The following is a 21299-nucleotide window of genomic DNA, read 5'->3' on the forward strand; positions in this document are numbered from 1 at the left end:
GTATCGGGGCTTTGGCTTCTTTTACTTAGTCTTTACTTCACTTTCATTTCTTCACTTTCCTATCATCCCATCTATGCCCCTACAACATGCTCCCGACTTTTGTTTCGCCTCATCTCATCCTCGTCGAGCCGCCTGCAAGCGCCGTCCACGGAGGTTTTAACATCCCATTTAGAATTACTAAATAGAGATACAACTTAGCCTACGCCTAACAATTTTCGGGTGTTACCTGCAGGGGGCAGCACAACTGTCTCACTCAAAGGTGATGTCCGCCAACTCCGTGCCCCAGGTAGCCTCCCATTATCTCCAAGAGCACAAGGACAGCAGCATCCTTCAAGGCCTGGATGTCAAATGTTTTAGGTGTGTGTATGGAGGGGTGCTTGTGTTGTATCATTTAATTGGATTTGGAGTCTTCCTGGTGGTTGTGGCAAAGAGAGTCTGTGTTTCTCTCTAAATTCTATTATGTGAGGCTAAGCTATGTGGCTTGTAGCAAGACCTGCTCCAGTCTTTGCTCCGAGAGCTTGGTGTTTCACATGCATGGTTTCTGAAAATGCTGTTTAGCACTCAACTCAAACAGCAGTCATCTCTCAGTCATCTCTAGTGAACACAGCTGGAAGGATTATTGGTGCTTCACTCCCCTCCCTGAAGGACATTTACACCTCCCACCTCACCCGCAAGGCGACCACAATTGTGAGTGATGCAAGTCACCCTGCTCACAATTTGTTTGATCAACTGCCCTCTGGGAAGAGGTACAGAAGCCTGCGCTCCCGCACCACCAGACTCACCAACAGCTTCATACACCAGGCTGTTAGGATGCTGAACTCTCTCCCCCCTCCACCCTCAGCTACATAACATCCTGGACTTTGGACCCACAATGGCTGCCTTGCACTACTCCACTTGCACTACTCCACTTGTACACTTGCACACGTTGCAACTTGTTGTTGTTGTCCTGTTGTCCTGAAAACACTTCTGAACACACTTCTGCTGCTCTTACATAACTTGCACCACTATGCCACTTGCATACTTAGGTCAAACAGAACTACCTCAGCCATTAATTGGCCTGACTTTTGCACTATTATATTGACTGTCTACTGTATGCACAATTGCACAATTTCAACTCAAATTTTGCTGCTCTTATTTTCTTCATTGTATGTGCCTTCTTATTTTTACTTTTTATATTGTTTACTTGAATGTTATGTTTGTCTGTGGACCTAATTGGTAAAATATGTCTTGTCTCCACCGTGGGATAGTGGGAAACGTAATTTCAATCTCTTTGTATGTCTTGACATGTGAAGAAATTGACAATAAAGCAGACTTTGACTTTGACTTTGACTTTGATCTCCCTTGGCTTGGAGGTCTGACTACCTCATTAGGGTCCAAATGTAAAAGTTTTCAGTGTTTGGTGTGTGGAATGTGAAGCATTGGTAACTTTGTCAGTAATTCATGCTAAGCTGGAAAACATGTACTTCAGTCACGGACTAACCTCGGCAAACTCTGGCAAAAGTGATACTCCATGATACATAAAAGAACAGAGAGTATCGGTGGACAACCGTATGAATCCAATGCTTGAGCTTTCCCCTTCTTACCTCTCCTTTTCTCTCTTTTGCCTTCTCTCTCTCTCTCTCTCTCTCTCTGCTCTCCCAATTCCTCATCCATCATTCACTTCCAGCATATATCATTTTAAATAACACTGCTGAAACATGAAGAATCACGCTGGCCTACAATTCCGAGTCACGGCTGAGCGTGTCTGAATTCCGCCCTCTCGCGCCGTCTAAATTCAGGGCTGCCAGCAGCTAATGGAGCCCACACTGTATATAGCACCATTATAGCACAAAGTGACCAATGGCCTGACAAACCAGCAAATGAGATGATTCAAACTAAAAGGTTAAGACATCACACAGAGTGTTTAAAAGCCTTAATATGCACACAGGCATTTGATGCAAATGGAAGCCAAACAAGGACATGGTATTTATCTAAAGTCACTTCCTAACCAATTACACCCCAAAAACAAATCTGCTCGCACAAAGTTTCTTTGGCCCCCACAACTTTCCTTACTATCCATCACCTAGGTGACAGGGGGTAAAATTGAGTTTGTCCAGGCCTGGAGAAACAACGGCCTTCTTTTCTGATCTGCTCAACACAAATGTGGGGGTCCTGGACTAGGCCTGTCAGGTGCAGCAGGGAGTCTGAGCCACTGCAGAGACGCTGATGGAGACTGGCATGTTAATGAGACAGCCCCCGTACTTATACGCATGGTGAGCGGGACAGGTCTACTGCGAGTATTTGGCCCGCTTAGCTGGAGACTGACACAGGGAGAGGGCACTTAAGTGTGTGTGTGTGTGTGCGTGTGTGTGTGTGTGTATCCTCGAGAGAGCAGGACGTTTAGAGATTGCCCATCCCGTGTGTAAAAGGGTAATGCTTTGGTTGCGATGTTCTTGCTGTCAGAGTGAGAGGTGTGCGCTTTCACAGGGCGTTTAAGTCCATCTCAACCCTTCTCTAGTCACGCTGTCCCTTTGTGCACTGTATCAGTGCACACTGTTAAGATTTCAAACAAGCATTACAGGTTACAGACATACATTTCTTTACATTAGTATATGTGTTCCCTGGATATTGACTTGTGGTGTTGCTAGCACCATGCACAAATGGACCCTACAGTAAATGGCAGACAAAGTGCAACGTCTTAACTGCAAACATTAATGAGTCGGTTCTGTGCAACATGATAGCTATAGTTCATGCTTCTGAACATTGCTTGTTGATAGACTTTGCCATTTTATTCTATATACTCCATCTTCATCTCAAACTGTGTCGAGCCTAAAAGTTAGCAACCCAGCTCCAATATATTATGAAGTCCTTGCTCAACACACACATATGGTACTTTCAGTCAGAATGCATTTGTATTTTTGTTTCATAAGTGAACAAAAGATTTCTACTGGCCACACAGAGGCCATGGTTGTTATGGGAAAAAATGCTCAGGGCACACACACACACACACACACACACACACACACACACACACTCACACACACACACACACATACACACGCTCCTCTGTGTGACCCTGCATTAAAATAGCTTTCCATTACCTTCCATTAGGCTAAATCTCACAATCTGAGGGTTAGGGGCCGGGCCCCCTCTGTTCACAATCTGTGAAGCTGCCTGATATGAGGGCTGCCTGTTTGATTACCTCACTACCTCCAGACACTGCTTACTGCACACAACACACACCACCACCGGAGATCACAACCTGAAGACACACTCTCAGGGGTGAAGGATTAGACTGGGCTCACATGGACATAGGGGATATTGGAAAAATGAACAGGGGAAACATTTTTACATAATAACATGGATGAGCCAACTTTTGAGAATGTCAGAGAGCATCTGTAAATAAAAAGGTGACAGACTTTCATATGTATGGCCTAACGGAAATGGGTAAAGGAAGGATCAAAATGAAGGATCAGTAGGCTAAGGCACAATCAATGGGATTCACCATCACCAAGATCCAAGTGCAATCCACAACAGGTGAAAGCCAATCACTATGTTCCAAATTTAATGTCTAAAATTCACTGGATTCTGACTGGCTTTCAGCATTTTGTTAATCACTCTGAAAGTGCTTCATGTTGTTATGGTTAGTATGCGGTGTGAGCATTGTCATTCATATCAACTAGAGCAGGGGTCTCAAACTCAAATGAGCTGGGGGCCACTTCTGCCAACGTCATCTGATTGGAGGGCCGGCTATTTCTGAAAATGTAATGTTCTATTCTTTTAAACCTGGCAAACTAGGCGTCAGGGTTAAGAAAGCAACACCATTGGATTTTTATATCAAAATTTCAAAAGGCCATGGCTTGAAAGTGGTCAGAGATAAAGTCCTACTGTAAATGTAAAAATCTTTGAGTATAAACAAAAGTTTATGAAGGGGGTAAATGTACTAATTACTGGATGGCAAGCAGCTCAAATTATGCACATTTCAGTAAATACTGGATGAACATATTTGAGCAGGTTTACTTTCCTTTTTTTCATATTACCCACATAACAAATTAACAGGAAAACACCTAAGATGTATACCAACACCTAAGATGTATATGGTTTAGTGATGTATTACTAAACCACAAGGCCTACAATAAAGTATTCTGGTCAAATCAGTTCCTATCGCGGGTAATCTGAGTACCCAGAAGTTCGCATCATATTGCGGATGACTTTGTAGTTCTTTAGAGCCCTGTTTCTACTAGCCCTGCTGTCTGTACCACATCCATTACGGACACTTTCATCACGATTACCACTGCAACCTCCAAGCTATGTTTGGCAGAGGGTCGAAATAAGCATGGTATGCTTAGTGGACACCGTCGTATACACGCAAAGACGCACCTCCATTCACAGACGCACTGTGACTATCACTGTCAACAGACGATCATAATCTCCAAAAGGATATTCTCCTTCAGAATCAGAATAGGTGAATAACATAGCCTACCTAAGACTTCATCACACGTGAACGTTTTTCAACATTAGGTATAGGCCTATTTCTGCTTCAATTTGTGCAAAACTATGGCCTGCATCGCTTCCGTGTCATTACAAATGCACGTCTTTGTGTTTCCAGCACCAGCATACATTATATTGTTGAACAAAGAAAACGCCAGTGGGAGAGAAACATCACTCCAGTCACTCTTTAAAAGATAATCAGCTCCTGAGCAGCTTCCCAGCAGCCCTTTAATGATGTTCTACAGTGCTTTACTTTTTTCTCTCTCCTCAGTTTGTACTGAGCACTGGCGCCTTACACAATTCACAATTTCGTCGCCGTTTTTTTTTTTTTTTTTTTTAAACATAGTCCAGTATTTCTTTCGAAATTAAAATGAAGTTGGACTACTGGACTATGTTTTTTTTTAAAAAAAAAAACGGCGACGAAATTGTGAATTTCCAGAGCGTGTTACTCCACACTCGGCAATCGACTCCTACGGACTTTCCCCTACAGATGGCAGCTGCAGCAGCAACATATCCGGAAAGGTACTGGCTTGATGAAATTCATTCTGGACTCTCTATCCGACCACATAAAGACCTCGGGATACTTCAGTTTGGCTTTAGGGACCCTCTACTCACTACCAAGTAAGTGTAATGTTGTTTGGAACTGTAGAAGAGGTATAAAAAGCGTTTTGTAGCGGCGAAATGACATGCCCGGGTCACTTCCAGGCTAACGAGTTTTGACTAAAAACGGTAAAATCGAACTTTCTCAAACCACATCCGAATGACATTATTTTGATGTCAACTCAACGTATGTACTCCCAGTCATCAGTAAATTGATCTAAAGTGCATTTTACTCCGGATAATTCCTTTAATGCAGGGGCTTACCTGGGCCTCGACCAATGAGGGCCCTCCTAATAATAATAATGATAATCAATAACAATAAACGGCCGTGTCCGTATTCGTGGCGTCAGTCATTAGCCTACTCTGGAGCTAGCCTAAATAATTTAGCACATCGCACTGCTCTACAATGACATCCATGCCCACCCCCTTTGTCTTCTCTTCTAAAGTGTAACAAAATGTAACAAAACTTAAAGGGACACCAGGCAAGCCTGATGCTTTTTGTCTACGAAACTCCCCCTCGCTCGGTCTGAAGCTCTTTTCCTTTTCTTTGCGTCTTCCGTCAAGGGTTTTCGCTGCTTCTTCGCCAGGCTCTGCCATTATACACACGTTTGCAACAATCTCTAGCGTTTCGTTAGCCTGCCTCTGTGCTGTAAACTGATCCTGCTTCGGTCGGCGGGTAGGATACACCGAACTTGCAAGTGGGATATTCTTCCTACAGGCAGTAGGGGCGGGCGAGTAATGAGTCATTTAACCATATACCGACTTACGATGATTAATTAACACGAAAACGTTGCCTGGTGTCCCTTTAGTAAATCCCAACAGGTGTGTAGAGGAGCTAGAGGAGAGTCTGAAACTGACTGACAAACTTACAAACTCTGGAGATAACGTGGGTAGGATTGAAGCAACGAAGAAAACAGAAGGCATAACAGGTAAATATCGTAGCAAATAGCCTGGCAATGAAACGGCTTTAAAAACATGTATTTCACTTGTCTCACTGGAGTGAACGCAGAACATGGGCTGTTGCGCAAAGAAATGATTAGTGATCTGCATCTCCGTTCAACAAAAGCTAAGTTTGCACAGCGTATGTCATATGTTTTCTCCATTGTTAACGTGAGATAGGCTATGTCTCCATAGGTTAGTGTAGTGATAGCCAGCTGCTTGTTCTGTAGGCTAAAAGTATTTCTGTCCCTCCCAAACTGTGTTAAAATGATGTGTTAAGTAGACAGAATTTCAAAACCTCCTGGGGAACGGGGAACCCCCCGCCCCCGACATGACAAACACATGCACTTTTGAAAAGCTTGAAACGTCCATATGTGTATAACCCATCTTTTAACTTGGCCTACAGCCAGTGTGGTAGTTCAACGCTTGTTTTCTCAGTAGACTAGCCGTTTTGATAAGCGATGTCATGGGTAGGCTGACGTGATTAAGGAGGGCTTTCTGTTCCTGTTTATGTAAAGGTATTACATAGGCTCAATAATGATAGGCTACACTGCATGTTAGGCTATAATAACCAAAAGCGCACGTTATGTAAATAGGCGGGGCAGATTGCGGGCCGGGTATCACCCAGCTAACAATTTATGGTTCCCAGAACGTTCTGGGAACCTTAGTTTTTGGTTACGGGAACGTTAGTTTTTGGCTCCCAAACGTTCCTTGAAGGTTAGTTTTAGGCCACATAGCTGGGTATTTAGTTTGTTTTCAAAAAACTTGTCATTTACATCAACCCGCATAAATACGCTGTCGAGCGCCATAATAACTATGCCAAACCTATGGGTGGCAGTGTAGGGAAAGGAATAAAGCCATGCTGGCCAATCAAAATCCTCAGACAATGCATCTGCGTCTTGGAAGGGAAAGCTGCAGTAAAAATGCTGACCTCCGTGCGATCCTTCGCCTCTGCTCCTCCATGTAGAGCAGTTGTTGCAAATGCAAACAGGCCAAAGCGTTTGCACAAAAGTAAAAATTAATAGCACCTTAACAGCATCCATGATAATCCTGATCAGTAGCCAAAGAAACTGTAAACATCAGGCGCTCACATGACGTTAAGGATTTTCTGGCGCATAATGTGACGTTTAAGAAGCTAAAATGCTGTTTATCCCTGTTGACACGGCAGCACATAACCAGCGTTATCAGAAATCTCCACTTTGGCCGGAGGTTTTAGAAATAATCGTTTTCTGTGATAAAAACGGGGTTTTGGTGTAAACGAGAGGCCAAACCGCAGGGAAATATCTGCGTTTTCCCTTCGTGTAAACGGGGTCTTAGAGTAGGTTTTGGTTCCCATGGAAAGTTTGCTGAGTTCTTGGTTATATAAAACGTTCCCCTAACGTTCCCTAACCGTTGCAACCTTTCTTACACTTCCACCATAGTTTCATTGTTGTCTGTAAGCTGTCCAGTTTATTTGTTATATTATATTATATTATATTATATTATATTATATTATATTATATTATATTATAGTATAGCATATAATACATTTCACACTATTAATTTTAGTTTTTGTTAAAACTATTATTCATTATACATGCATTACCATTATCAAATGGACTTACCCAGTCTTCATGTAATCCTTCACGGGGGGCAAATTCAGATCAGGCAGGTAGATGAGTCTCAGAGAAATCCAGGTGTTAAAGACAAGACCTCCCATTTAAACGTGGGCTCCTGTCTTCCTTCCTTCCACTCCTCCAACATCTGGTGGAGCAGGTGGTCTGCAGTCCTCTCCACTAATTGGAAGCTGGAGGAAAAATACGGTGGGATAGCTATTAAAACTCAGGACTGAGGTCAGCAACAACAAGAATGCACTCACCCAGAGAGCCAATTTAAGGATATCTAGCTTCTTTACCACAGGTCTCCAGCCTTTGAATTTCAGTGAGGAGGGACTGGCCCAAACGTCAGCGCAAGCTGAACTCCAACTTCTCAGTGGAAGATTTCGGTAGAGAGAGCGGGAGAGAGGGCATTAGAGAAGGAAACACAGAACAACAGGACAAGTGCAGTGGGAGGAAATAGTGCTGAGAGAGGAAGAGAGAGGGAGAAAGGGGGGGGGATCCACTCTCAAATGGCTTGCTGGAAAGCAATATATTATACACCATGCAGCTGTGAGTGGGGTGCAGAGGAATGCAATGAGACCCAATCATTCTTTCAGCAGCTGAGCCATTAACACACACACACACAGACACACACACAAATACATAACACACAAACAAACACATCATGAGTATGGTGACTCTACAATACACAAAATAAAACACACACAGCCCTATTAGACGCCTGCTACCGATATTCTCCTTATAATACCACCACCTCTGTATTTCATAATGACTGAACAGCAGTGTCACACTTTAATCTGTCAAAAAAGGCAAGTAAAAACCTAACGTCGCACTTCAAAGACCCATTATGCGTTTTGTGACAGAACCAGTGAAGTAACTGATGATATCTGAGTTTACATGGCTATAGTAAAGTTTTATTGATTCCTGAGCATCCGCTATAAAAAAGGAACATTATCCAATTACAGAGCACTCATTCCTGCAGGTAAAGTGCTTCTGTGTGGCATGCCTTTTCACCCTTTCATGTGGGCTGGCTTCAATATGTCTTTGTTCCTGAACTGACCTAAAATGTCGCAGCAAGTGAACAAACCACAGACTGTTCCAGTGACACTTTGATTAATAACAACAAAGGGTCAGACCTCCAGCTCACAATGAGTCCAACTCTGCTATACACTGTCACACCTCCTGATGTTTGCCTCCACACAACCGCCAGCTCAGACGGACTTCACCTCAGTGGAGCAGAGTGGAGCTGTTCACCAACAGAAGGGCTGGCCCCAGGGGAGAGCTCTGGCTCAGCCTTTCCCAAGGCTACAGGTGCCGGGCCTCTTATTGCTTGAGAACATCTTGAAGTCTATGCCAACTTCTCACAAAAGATTGAAACAGGCACCACTGACCTTGCACCCAGGAGGTGACTAGAGGTAACATCACACAAAGAGAACAAAGTTCTAGCTTCAGTGTTGGCTAAATTAACACAAAGTTGTTTTAGGCTATACTTGGTTGCTTTCATGATCTGCAGGTCACAAATTCATTGTCTATTGATTATACAACAGTAAACAAAAACAAACAAAACTAAAGAAGCAAACACAACACAGGAAGTTCTATTTTTTCTTTGTTTTTTTTAATATGCTGCCAGCAAGATTTTTGTAGTTTAATTTTTGTTTTCCATACATTTTATAGTTTATTGTTACTGACCATTAATTACATATTTACATATTTACATAAATCATTTTCAAGCACATGAACCAGAAAAATGCTGGGGCACAATTTTGCTGATCAAAGCATTATTATTGTTAAGGACACATTGTTATAATGGGTACACTGTGTGTACATTTTCTCATTCACAAGATATTATAAATATTAAAATGATTAATTCTATTCATTTGGCCAGCTATGTAGAATTCCCAACTACTGTGGCAAATTCATCTTGTTTATTTTGATCATCCTGCAACAGAAAAATCAACACATCATCATACAAATCTGTTGAATGAATGAACTATTAAGGAACTCAAATCTAAAGGCAGTGGATGACAGACATCTTTTTGCCCATGTAAAACACAATCTCACATGTCCAGCATTTCACACAGCCTTTCTCTCCTCTGCTGACTGAGACTTGGTGAATTATGAATAAATGTTAATATCATAATTGCAAAATAGTGTATGCTGCCTGCATGCTGAAAAGAAAGCTAATCTTTGACAAGTATCAGAAGCAACGCAAGGATGTTTGTGAAGTCTATTATTTTCACCCCTGCAAGGTAATTACATAGGAGTAATTATTAGAAAAGTGTGGAAAGACACACACACATACATTCACACAAACACACACAATTGCACACAAATGTCTTTGTACAGACATACACACAAACAATGCACACCGGGTTATACAGACACAAACTCACATCCACAGCACACACTCAAACACACACACATACACACATCCATGCATGCAGGAAGACACATGCACTTCATATAAACAGACGACCACAGTTCCACAGACAAACATTTACAAAATCTAGATGTACAGCACAACAAAGCGTGCATGCACGCACACACGCTCACGCACACACACACACACATACACACACACACACAAACAAACATACAGGTGCACACAGGTATACACACAGACACAAGCATATATTGGAATAATACATGGCATCATTATGCGCCAGTCATATTGTGTACCGCTGCGGTACCTCTAGTTTAATTTGAAAAAACTACCCAGTGTAAAAGTTAGGCTTTGTTCAATCTGTTTCTCTTTTGAGCCAGACCTGTAGACTTTTCACTAATTATGCTCCCCTGGCATCTTGATCTCTTGGGCTGTAGCAGTATTCAAAAGATAAACAAGCTTATTCCTTTCACCCTACTTGATGAATTCCAGTATCCACCACCACTTGCCTATAATATCCCTGTGTGTGTGTGTGTGTGTGTGTGTGTGTGTGTGTGTGTGTGTGTGTGTGAATATCTTCCAAGATGCAAAGAGCAAGAAAGAGAGTGAGCGAGAGCATGCGCGCGCGAGAGAGAGAGAGAGAGAGAGAGAATGCGCATGGGAAATGTTAATAGGATATATCATTAAGACACTTCAGACTGGTAACTTGATTGAGCTTCAACCTTAGACTGGAAGGATAACCATAATCATATGAGAAGGGTTTATGGTTTTTAGGCACTAATGTTTAAAATATTCCTGCCTATTAGGTTACTTCATATTAGGCTCCCTTTTCCACTCCATTTACCATGCTGTTAAGCCTACATCTAATGGAGGTAAAGGCAGCAGTCGTTGGTCAACATTGGGTTAGTAGTAAAACTGCACCACATCAACATTGTAGGGGCAGCCGTGGCATACTGGTTAGCACTTCGGACCTGTAACCGGAGGGTTCGGAGCCAGTTCAAACCCCGACCAGTAGGCACGGCTGAAGTGCCCTTGAGCAAGGCACCTAACCCCTCACTGCTCCCCAAGCGCTGCTGTTGATGCAGGCAGCTCACTGCGCCGGGATTAGTGTGTGCTTCACCTCACTGTGTGTACACTGTGTGCTGTGTGTGTTTCACTAATTCACGGATTGGGATAAATGCAGAGACCAAATTTCCCTCATGGGATCAAAAGAGTATATATACTTATACTTATACTCATTAGCACTCTGTGGGCTCTATCTTGTATGCCAGCGCAACTGACTTTGTATACTCGCGCTTTTGTCTTTCCTATTTTCAGCGCATATTGGAATTTTCCCTCCACAGGTACATGTGCGCCCACGGGGCATTTCAGCGAAAAGAGGGCGCGTGTTCCGGCGCAAACGGTCCCTGTTGATATGTTGCAGTTTCAGAAAAAAATTCCGCCACAGACCAGGAACCTCCTGGTCTAAAGTCAGTGGCGCAAATTCAGATGCTATTTTAAGGGCGCATGCATGGCCACAGGCTTGCAGGAATGAATGCTATGCACACCGATCTACAGACACCCTGTGCACAGATGGAAACATTCAAAGCCTTGATAATACTTGTCCGTTTCCCGGTTTTGTTCGTGCATTGGTCAACTAAAATTTAGTAGCCTATATAGTACATCTACATGCAATATCTTTACAACAACAATGCCTTATTACGACCTATTAATTTGGACAACTTTATACAGCCCTATAAAGGCTAAGTTTTGTTCCAATTTACCGTTGTATGGCTTAAAACATTGTGTGCGCTTTAACATCAGTATAAGCATTATTCCAGCTGCGCTAAGATTTTAAGCACCACAATTTTGCCTACCTTGTTGTAGCCCATCTGAAATAACTCCAAGCTTTGCTATGTTCCCTCCATCCTTTCGTTGTTTTCAAAAAATGTTTATATCTATGATGGCCTTGAAGTCTTGAGTTTGTGAATTCGCTTAAATTGAAGATTATGTGCTGTTAACCAGCAACCATGACAGTAAAAGAAAGCAGCCTTGGCTACAATTTCTGTAGTTGCTGCGTCCATTCATTGTTATTCTCTCTCCTACAAAAGTTGTGCGTGCATTAAGTTGATGATAACGTGTTTACAAACTCTACTTTACATAAAATATTGTAAATAGCCTACTGTCATGCAGTTAATGGGATACTGTGCAGAGTTGGAAAGTTAGGTCAACTTTCACTACTGGTGTCCGATGTGAAAAAATAGGTATAAATCTAGCGTACACATTTCCACGAATCACGGATGTGTTGATGACATAAATTAGTAAATATTAGAGGACTTAATGAGACGTGATGTTGAACCCAAATGCCCCAGCAGCAGCACGGGAGAGGAGAGCTTATCTGACAGATCTGCATTGTCTATAGTGAGGTAATGTTAGATTACATTGCAAAAATATCACCATGCATTCATAACCTCGTGATTCAGTGAGAGTGATCCCAAAACATCGTAAAGTGACATTTCTGTATTACATTTTGTCAAGAGGAAACATCTATAGCAAACTGTTCCCAACTGACTATAGCGCTGTGAACCGTTCCTGGCTGCGCCTGACAAATCCGCCATCATAATAGCAATCCGCTACGGAACAAGCGTGCCTGTTATTAAAGGGAATGTGAGATGACGCTCTGATTGGTTTATTGCACGTTACGCCCAAACCACACCCATGAGTAATGTAGCTACAGACCACCCCATTTTAGATTTGCGTCGAGAGTTTGAGATTTGCTCAAACTGAAACTATTTCAATTCATACAGGTGGGTGTTCTGGCATTTCAATGCTTTCAGCCGAATTAAAAATGTTCATGAGCTACATGACTGAAAAGAAAATATTCATTTTCACAAGCAATATATTGAACTTAATTATGCATTGCATGCCTCTATAGAATATACTTTTATTCAGAGTTCAAGAGGGTTTAAGACACTACTTGATAGGGCGGAAGTGGAAGGCAAAAGGTTTACTGCTACTGTGCAGTGTGTAATGTGCCAGCTCAGAATTTACTGTTATGACAATGTTGTCATGAGCCATCTGAAGGTGACTGACATAATTATGGTCATATAACTAGTTCAGGTCCAATTTAATTATCTATCTATTTCATGCTCATAGAAATGTTAATTAGAGTAAATTACAGGTAGAATATTTTGTGGGCCAATTGTCTTTGTGTTCCCTAAGAACATCCAAAAAATACAGTGTGGTGAGATAGTAGTCAATTAGTCACATCCACACCATGAATGCCTGATATTTGTGAAAGAGTGAAGTATGAAGTAAAAGAAAAAGAAAATGCTTCAACAGTAGGATTCTGTCTGGTGGTGTCAAACTATAAATGAAGTTGTTTCTCTTCTCCCCAGCTCTCTGAATGGTCTCTCTGCAGCCAGTCCCAGCTGCAGGTGTGCTGACTTTCATTACAGCCAGATTGGACAGGTATGTGTGTGCAGCCACTTTCATTAATGTGAGATTGGTTTCTCAGACGCACGTCACACACACACACACACACACACATACACACACACACACACACACACACACACACAGCATGGCTGAAGGTGGAAATGCATGTCTGTGGCTGTCCTAAAGATGTGACACGCTTTTCCATCTCAATTTCCCATGTGAAATAGAATCAGCTGCAGATCAACAAACACCTCTGTAGGCACAGAATGTCAGTCAGAGGAGAAAGCCAAAGCCACCCTGAACTAGGAGCTAGACAGAGAACGGCCCAAGCTTTGCATTAAACTCCCTAAAGTGAGTCTGCAGGGCATCCAGGCCACAGAAGAGTGGTGGAACCACTTTAGCAATGCCTGCATGCACAGGATGAGATCAGATAGTGTTTTTACAGAACTCAGATGCAGAGATGGATTTAGAATAGATTGAAGCCATTTTCTACAGCTATGAATATTTATGATTCCACATATTTAGACTGTACTTAATTATTTAGTGTAAGACATACAATTAGGATTGCTGTCCATCAGAGTCCTCCCGGGTGAACTGGGTGACATCAAATGTTTTTTTGGTCTTGGGTCATGTTGGGTCTCTCTCCATCTGAATGCAAATTAAAGTAATAACAAGACTTAAACACTTTTACATCCATACAATGAATTGGAAGCTTGTTGCAAGGCCATTCAAAACATGTTAAAAAGTAATCCATTATCTAACTATAGCAATAATTTAAACAGACAAAGTAATGTATTATTAATAGCCAAACAACTAAGAAAATGGCAAAAAAAATTGTGTGTGTGTGTGTGTGTGTGTGTGTGTGTGTGTGTGTGCGTGTTTTGTGTTTGTGTGTGTAGGGGAGCATTACAATAAACTGATGCTCAGATAGCTGCTGTGCTGGATCTTTCTATCGATCATGGAGTAAGATTTAAGCCCCAGGAGATCAAAAACAGTTGGAGGAAAAGTCTTAGTCTTTTTTTTTTTCAAACGGACCCTCCACTGGGTTGATTAAGTGTCAATGGAGAATGAGGAAGATGAGAGTTGACGAGACGACAGAGATGTCAGAACAGAGACAGAGAGACAGGGAGCTAGACAATAAGATAAAGTCTGCTTCTCTCCAATCTCTCCATGAGGCTAGAGATGGCTAAAGGATACTTTCCTTCTATCTCATAACTATCAGTCATGTCTGACAGATGACCCAAAACCGAGTGCTTGTGGGACTAAAATGTCATCAACCTGCTGCCTTGAATCACAGACTTTATCCTTCATCTTTAAATCTGCAAGCCCCAGGCAAACAGATCAACTCCCTAGTGACACCCCCTTTCTTTTGGCACAAAGTGGGCGTCTGCTTTCAGAAATGGCCCCCTGCAATCACAAAGTGCATTATCTGTATTTATCCCTTGAAAGCTTTCCATGACTTCTGCATGAAAAACAAAATCATAGGCTACTTAAAAAGGATCAATCAAGGAGCTTATGGGATTGTGAGGAACACAAACATTTTGTGCCTTATCAGATTTTTGTATGCCTGCCATTCCGACCAGGCAGGCTGTTCCATCACTGGAACTTGGTGAAATGAGAAAGTCTTTATACACAACTAAATGAAACACAGGAACAACAATGCCTGATGCATCCAATCCACATATTAGGCCCATGCTAATTTAGAACAAACTGCTATCACAACAAACATGATTATTTCCAAACTAACCAATTAAAACAAATTGGTCACTTTGGAGAACCTTTCTTATTTTATGATTACTCAAATTGAAATTAATTTACAATTCACCTACTGTAACAAACCTCATCTGTATCCCCATCCCATGTCCTTCTTACAATGCTGTCTATAGTGGTAGTCCACAATCAGACAGTAAGATGGTCAGTTTTACAGCAGGATTTAAAGGTTGATCAGTTCTTTAGGCTAGGTGCCACATTATAGCCGCATTAATTAAATGTTGAGGCCTATTTCAATAGTATGGATCTTTCTAGAATATCATCACTGATATTTGTCCTTGCGAAGTGAAAACATTGCACACATTAGGCTATCTGTCAATCACATTCAGGCCTTTGATGAGTATTTAGTCTATTCTCCTATCATCCTCTTGCTTTGCCTTTGTCCTGTTGTTTTCTTCCTGGAGTTTGTGAAGTAATTCTTCTAATCCAGAAATTCAGAATCCAACAGCAGCTCGCTTAAAAGGGAAAGAGTAACAGGACCAGTGGTGGAATGTAACGAAGTACAAATACTTCGTTACTGTACTTAAGTAAATTTTCCACGTATTTGTACTTTACTTAAGTAAAATTTATAGTGCATAGGCTACTTTTGACTTTTACTTCGTTACATTTTACAGCAATTATTTGTACTTTTACTCCGCTACATTTCTACAACACCATCGTTCTTTTTAAGATACATTTTATAATCAGTTTTTTTTTCTCTCTCTGACAAACATGATTGTTTTACCGGGGGGTTGCTACCAAAGATTCTGGAGCGCTACGTGCATTCTTAGAAACATAAGCTTCTAGTCTATACCAGGCAAAGCGTGAGCTTGTAGCCATCTGCATTCGGTAGGCTATATTCACCAGACCCATGGCTACACTGTACATGCAACTGTGTGCTGTGCCTTTCTCTGTCTGTTATCTGCAGCGTTAGGGCTTCCTCTCCGATGAGATTGCTATCCGCGGATCAGCGAAGTTACAGGCTATGCCCATGCTTCTGTCACACGTCTGATCATTTGCGGCACAAATGAATGGTAGACTATTAATGAACCGGTGGCCGGAAAAAACGTAACATTTTCCAGATTAGGAAATATTCCTTAATTGTGTGTGATTAAATAAAGATGCATAGCCTACAATTGGGGGATAGTAACGTGAGCGCCCATTCAATGTCTAGGCCTACTGTATGCGTCTGCGCAAGTGAAACTGAACTTAATCATAAAGACACCTTTCTCAGCAACTTTTCTGTTCAATCAGCATAATTGGCATTACGATCCACCCGACGTTTCCCTTGTCTACCCCGTTAAACTTCAGGCTCTCGTGTTTTGCTGAATGATATTACTCAGCAGATCACCCTAGTAGATAACCAGAATTACAGTCTCTAGAATTGTAGGTCAGAATGTAAACTGGGCCACAGATGGTAAGCACAATTGCATTAACTTAAAACTATCTAGTCGAGTATAACCTAAAACTAGCTTAATTAAAATGCCACAGCCCATACTGATTTTTCCTTTTAGAATATAGATATTAAGAGAATAAATCATTATGCAAATACTTTTACTTTTAATACTTAAAGTACATTTAAAACCAGGTACTTTTTACTTTTACTTAAGTAGGGTTGTCATTGTGGTACTTTTACTTTTACTAAAGTAAATATTTCTCTGTGTATTTGTACTTTTACTTAAGTAGGCTACTGAGTTTCAGTACTTCCTCCACCACTGAACAGGACGCAGTTGAGCCTAAATACTTTTGGGGGACATATAGCTTAAAGATCACATTGTCCAAGAATCCAATAGTTTTTTTTTTTTTTTGACAGGAAGAATGCAATAGTTTTTTTTGTTTGACAGGAAACTCTGACCTTGCTGCTGACACTTCAAGGTCAACTCCAGTGGAGACAACTCATTGAAAACACTGTTGGAAAAATCCAACCACTGACTCATCAATTAGACGTGTTTACACAGTGCACAGTAGGCCTGCAGTCCTATTTCAAGATAAAAGACCCAAAAACTCCAAAACTGCTGTTTTGGAGTTAACTGCAGTTCATATGCAGGAAATGCAACACTTTGGACATGAAAAAATCTTCATTGCACACGAAAAAAAACATTGGACACGAAAATATTATTGCAGACTGTAGCCACATTATAGGCTACGTCACAAAAACTGCAGTTTTGTTGTCCCGTAACTGCAGTTTTTAATTGTGGGGGTGGATCTGGAGGACATAATGCACACTAAGATTTTAGCATGTCTAACACAAAAATAAAATATAATATGCCATGTGCATGCACATTAGCCTAGCTTCTAAACATGAATCCCATTATATTTTGTCTTGTTCAATTAACCAGTGTTGTAACCTAAACTTAATCACTGAATTGTGTGAAGCTAATTTATCTACATTCTGTAGTGAAGCTCGTGCCTCCACAGATAGTTTATTCAAGGAGGGATATGGACATCTGTTTTGCGACGGCTCAGAGTACCTCTAGTGGTGAGACAGTAAATGGTAAATACGTTTAGTTTATCACACAGGAAGTATTTCTAGAGTCCCAGGAAGCGAATATTATTCTCACGGAAGTACATTCGCTGTTGCTTGATTTCGTGTGTGTGTTTTTCCCTGTTTTTCCCCCCCCAAAATACATTCTACCATGCTTAGGGAATAAGGAAGTAAATCGTTAGCAAAATGTCTAAACTTTATTTGGACAAATGTATTCGTCTTTATGAACGTTACCAACAATATGTCACTCAGAACCCTGCCGCTACTGCAAAACTGGAAAGTACAGTTCGAACACTGTCCTACCTGATTGCTGGTTAGTGAGAAGAAAGAAGTTTTGAAGTGAAAGTAACATTACGTTTCTGTTTACATTTACTTGTTGGCTTTGCGGATTTGTCTTTACAAAGAATGCATTATTAGAGGACTACTTTATACCAGTGTATAATGGAAGTATTTGCTCACAACTTGAAGCATCTTCAAGCAGTGTGGCCTAGCAAAAATGGGAAATAATTCAATTTAGGGTTCAAAGTGTAGAGTTCTGGGTTCAGGAATGAATGATCTGTTTTTAAATCGGACTTTGTCATTGCAGGACGGTTTGCAGACTCACATGAGCTATCGGAGTTGGGTAAGATCACGATTTTCTGAATTGCATATTTGTCACATATAATGATGTAAGCTGGGGTATCCTTGCATGTTATAATTCAAAGTTAGCATAATTAATGCCACCCTATTTATTTTCCTGATCTTTCCAGTGTACTCAGCATCCAACCTGTTAGTTCTACTGAATGATGGAATTCTTAGAAAGGGACTCTGCCGAAATTTGCCTATGGTGAGTTAGTTGAAGTTAAACACTGCTAGTCTTATCACCTTGCTAATTTTAGGATATTACAAGTAATGTACAGTAGGACCCATATTTGGTGGTTTGGAAATAGATCAAATAAACACTCAATCTCATTCAGACTTAAGTGTGGAAACTTGTGAATTCTTTAAATTGCAGTGGTTACCAAAGTGGCACTGGCTGTTTTATATATTGAAACAGTTTCCATGATTCATCTTTATATTATATTATGTGATCCCCCCCCAGGCCATATGTATAGAGGCATTAAGCAAATGAGCAAAACGCCTGAAATAAAGTATCAAGCCTAGTGAAGCATTAGGAAACAACATGTGAACTCTTTTTTCATATTTAATTTTACTATAGATGTTTGCCTAACAAATTTATCATACTGCTTCAGTCCCTGTCTCAGCAAAGGCTTCTGACGTGGCTATCAGTACTTGAGTATGTAGAGGTCTTCACTGAGATGGGGGCGTCCAAACTGTGGGGAGAAGGGGGGCGCTGGCTGGTCATTGTTCTCATTCAAATTGCCAAGTAAGGACACTTTGCAATGAAAGCAATATATCACAACAGTGTTTGTCTGTTGTGTAAAGCTAGGCCTACATATCTATTAATGTGTTCATGTCTGGTTTTACCTCCCTGTATTTCAGGTCTGTCTTACGCGTCCTGTTGTTGTTCTGGTATAAATCAGGAATACAGACGTCACCCCCTATTATTCCCTTGGACAGAGATTCAGACTTGTGCAAAAGAGGTCAGTAGGCTAACAGGATTATGTTTTTTGACTTAATTGGCTGCTATCTTTGAAAATACATTGTACTGCTACAGTGACAAATGTCATTAACATCCATTCATAGAAGAAGATAAAGAGGACTGCAGTAATGATCAATTCCACGTGGGTCAGCGGACTGGGAGGGTGATCCGAACACTAAGTACGAGTAAGACCTCACTCCCATTGAGTTTGACTACAGCAATTACAATGAATTCCTTTTCCTTCACCAAAACATGTACACCTTCAGTTATTTCACTGCATCACTTTTCTCTGCCATTTAGTTTCTGGTGAAAAAAAAGTAATCGTTCCCTTTGCCTTCCCTACTCGTCCCCTCAGCCCCGCCTATGCATGCTCGTGTATGGGGAGCTCCACAGAAAGAGTGGATGAACAACCAGGTGTCAGAGGACCTGCAGCCCAGTCCCACCCCTCTGGGTCTACAGGAGACTATAGCAGAGGCCCTGTACATCGGACGGCCACTAGTGCACTGTATCCTAACATAACTACCCAAGCAACTATCTGCTATCAATGAAAGTTGCTGTCTTGCTTCCCTTTGTGGCTGAGAGTGTGTTTTGGTCTTATGTGTCCTCTGTGTGTGATGTGTTGTGAGATTCTTGTTTGTCCTTAATGCTGTCTGTCTCAGTGCTCTGCCTGGGAGCATGCGGCAGACGCTCATGGAAACCATGGGTCGTCTCTGGAATTCTAGAAATAACCAGGTGAGGTACATTATTTGTCTTTTTTCCCCCCTGCATATCCTTTCTACCACTGGTTTTGTGCTAATGGCTGCACTGTCTGTACAGTTATAGTTTATTAAATGAGATGAAGACATTAAACCGGAGGGAGCGGGCAGAGCTGAGAAGAAGAGCTTTTCTCCTGCTCTATTACCTACTGCGCTCACCATTCTATGACAAATACTCAGAGTAAGTACACATGTTGCACATCATAGATCATTTGTAAAATTGCCTGTGTTATTATATAGTTTCTTTCCCTTGTTCTGTAGACATGTCATGTAAATGCAAAAAGCTCTGTATACGTTGTATTATTATTACGAGTCCAACCAGGGAAGCTGCTGCATCCGTATTGTATTTATTCTTATTGTTGTTGTTCTTCTTAGTAAAAGTAGTAGTAGTAGTGTATGATGAGCATTCTGTTATTTTACAGGACAAAGGTTTTATTTTTGCTGAGATTTCTGACAGATAATATTCCCGGAGTGGGCCTGATTGCACGTAAGTAAGACATAGCTCTGCAGAGATGTCACAGTTCCATGTGTACAGCTGCTTCTTAACTGTGTCTTGTTTTTCTTCCAAACAGGGCCTCTGATGGAATACCTCCCTGTTTGGCAGAAGATCTACTTCTACAACTGGGGCTGAAGTAGTGAAGATGAAGGCTCACTCGCATGTGGACTGGGAATGCCCTGAGCAGATTGCTGCTGAGACACACAAGGTCTCGATCACCACACAGTACCTGTGCCAGATCATCGTTGATTTCATTCTCTGTGGACTCTCCAATGAGTGTAGGATGTAGGCGTTGGCTTTTTGAAAGCCCGTGTGGTGATAATTAAAGCATACACATTATTCTTTTATGTGTTTGTTTGGTCACATAGGGTGATAACATTTGCTTCTGATTTAATTTGTAATTAATGTTTTTTTTTAAACTGTTAAACCAGTGCAAAATGTGAATGTATTTTGTAATTGTCCTGCAAGAGATTTATCTACAAGAAATCACAATAATGGACAATGGATTAAAAATTCTGAATCATTACACAATAAAATAGCTAATTCTTACAAAATCTTGTCATTTTTAGTTAGCCTAGCTAATTATGTTCACCCTCCCTGGACTAATTTGGTTCACAACATCTCAGAAGTACCAAAATATGTATTTATTTGTATTGCTCTGAATGATGACCCCAGTATTCCACATGTATTCTTGCTTGTTCTCCCATGTAAATATGAAATAAATAGCCAAGCACTATCACAACGTGGGGATGGAAGTGTATGTGAAATTAAGTAAAGGCAATCTGGGAGATTTATTTACTGAAAGAATGCAAAACCACATAATGA

General features: G+C 41.2%; 1 protein-coding gene across 2 annotated transcripts; it reads left to right on the forward strand.

Moving 5' to 3' along the window:
• The first annotated feature begins 17703 nt into the window (after positions 1–17703).
• On the forward strand, positions 17704–21028 carry pex16 (peroxisomal biogenesis factor 16). Of its 2 annotated transcripts, none has more exons than XM_042061305.1 (11): positions 17704–17954; positions 18228–18263; positions 18391–18467; positions 18874–19007; positions 19124–19224; positions 19328–19408; positions 19579–19728; positions 19883–19955; positions 20040–20159; positions 20401–20465; positions 20551–21028. In XM_042061305.1, exons 1-11 carry the CDS (start codon positions 17828–17830, stop codon positions 20607–20609), a joined length of 1023 nt encoding a protein of 340 aa, XP_041917239.1. In that variant the 5' UTR covers positions 17704–17827; the 3' UTR covers positions 20610–21028. The 2 variants fall into 2 exon arrangements, with proteins under 2 accessions (XP_041917239.1, XP_041917240.1); XM_042061306.1 differs by having other exon boundaries at positions 19328–19402.
• Positions 21029–21299: the final 271 nt, after the last annotated feature.

The sequence above is a fragment of the Alosa sapidissima genome, chromosome 14 (genome assembly GCF_018492685.1).
Source record: "Alosa sapidissima isolate fAloSap1 chromosome 14, fAloSap1.pri, whole genome shotgun sequence".
Classification (NCBI taxonomy): Eukaryota; Metazoa; Chordata; class Actinopteri; order Clupeiformes; family Clupeidae; genus Alosa; species Alosa sapidissima.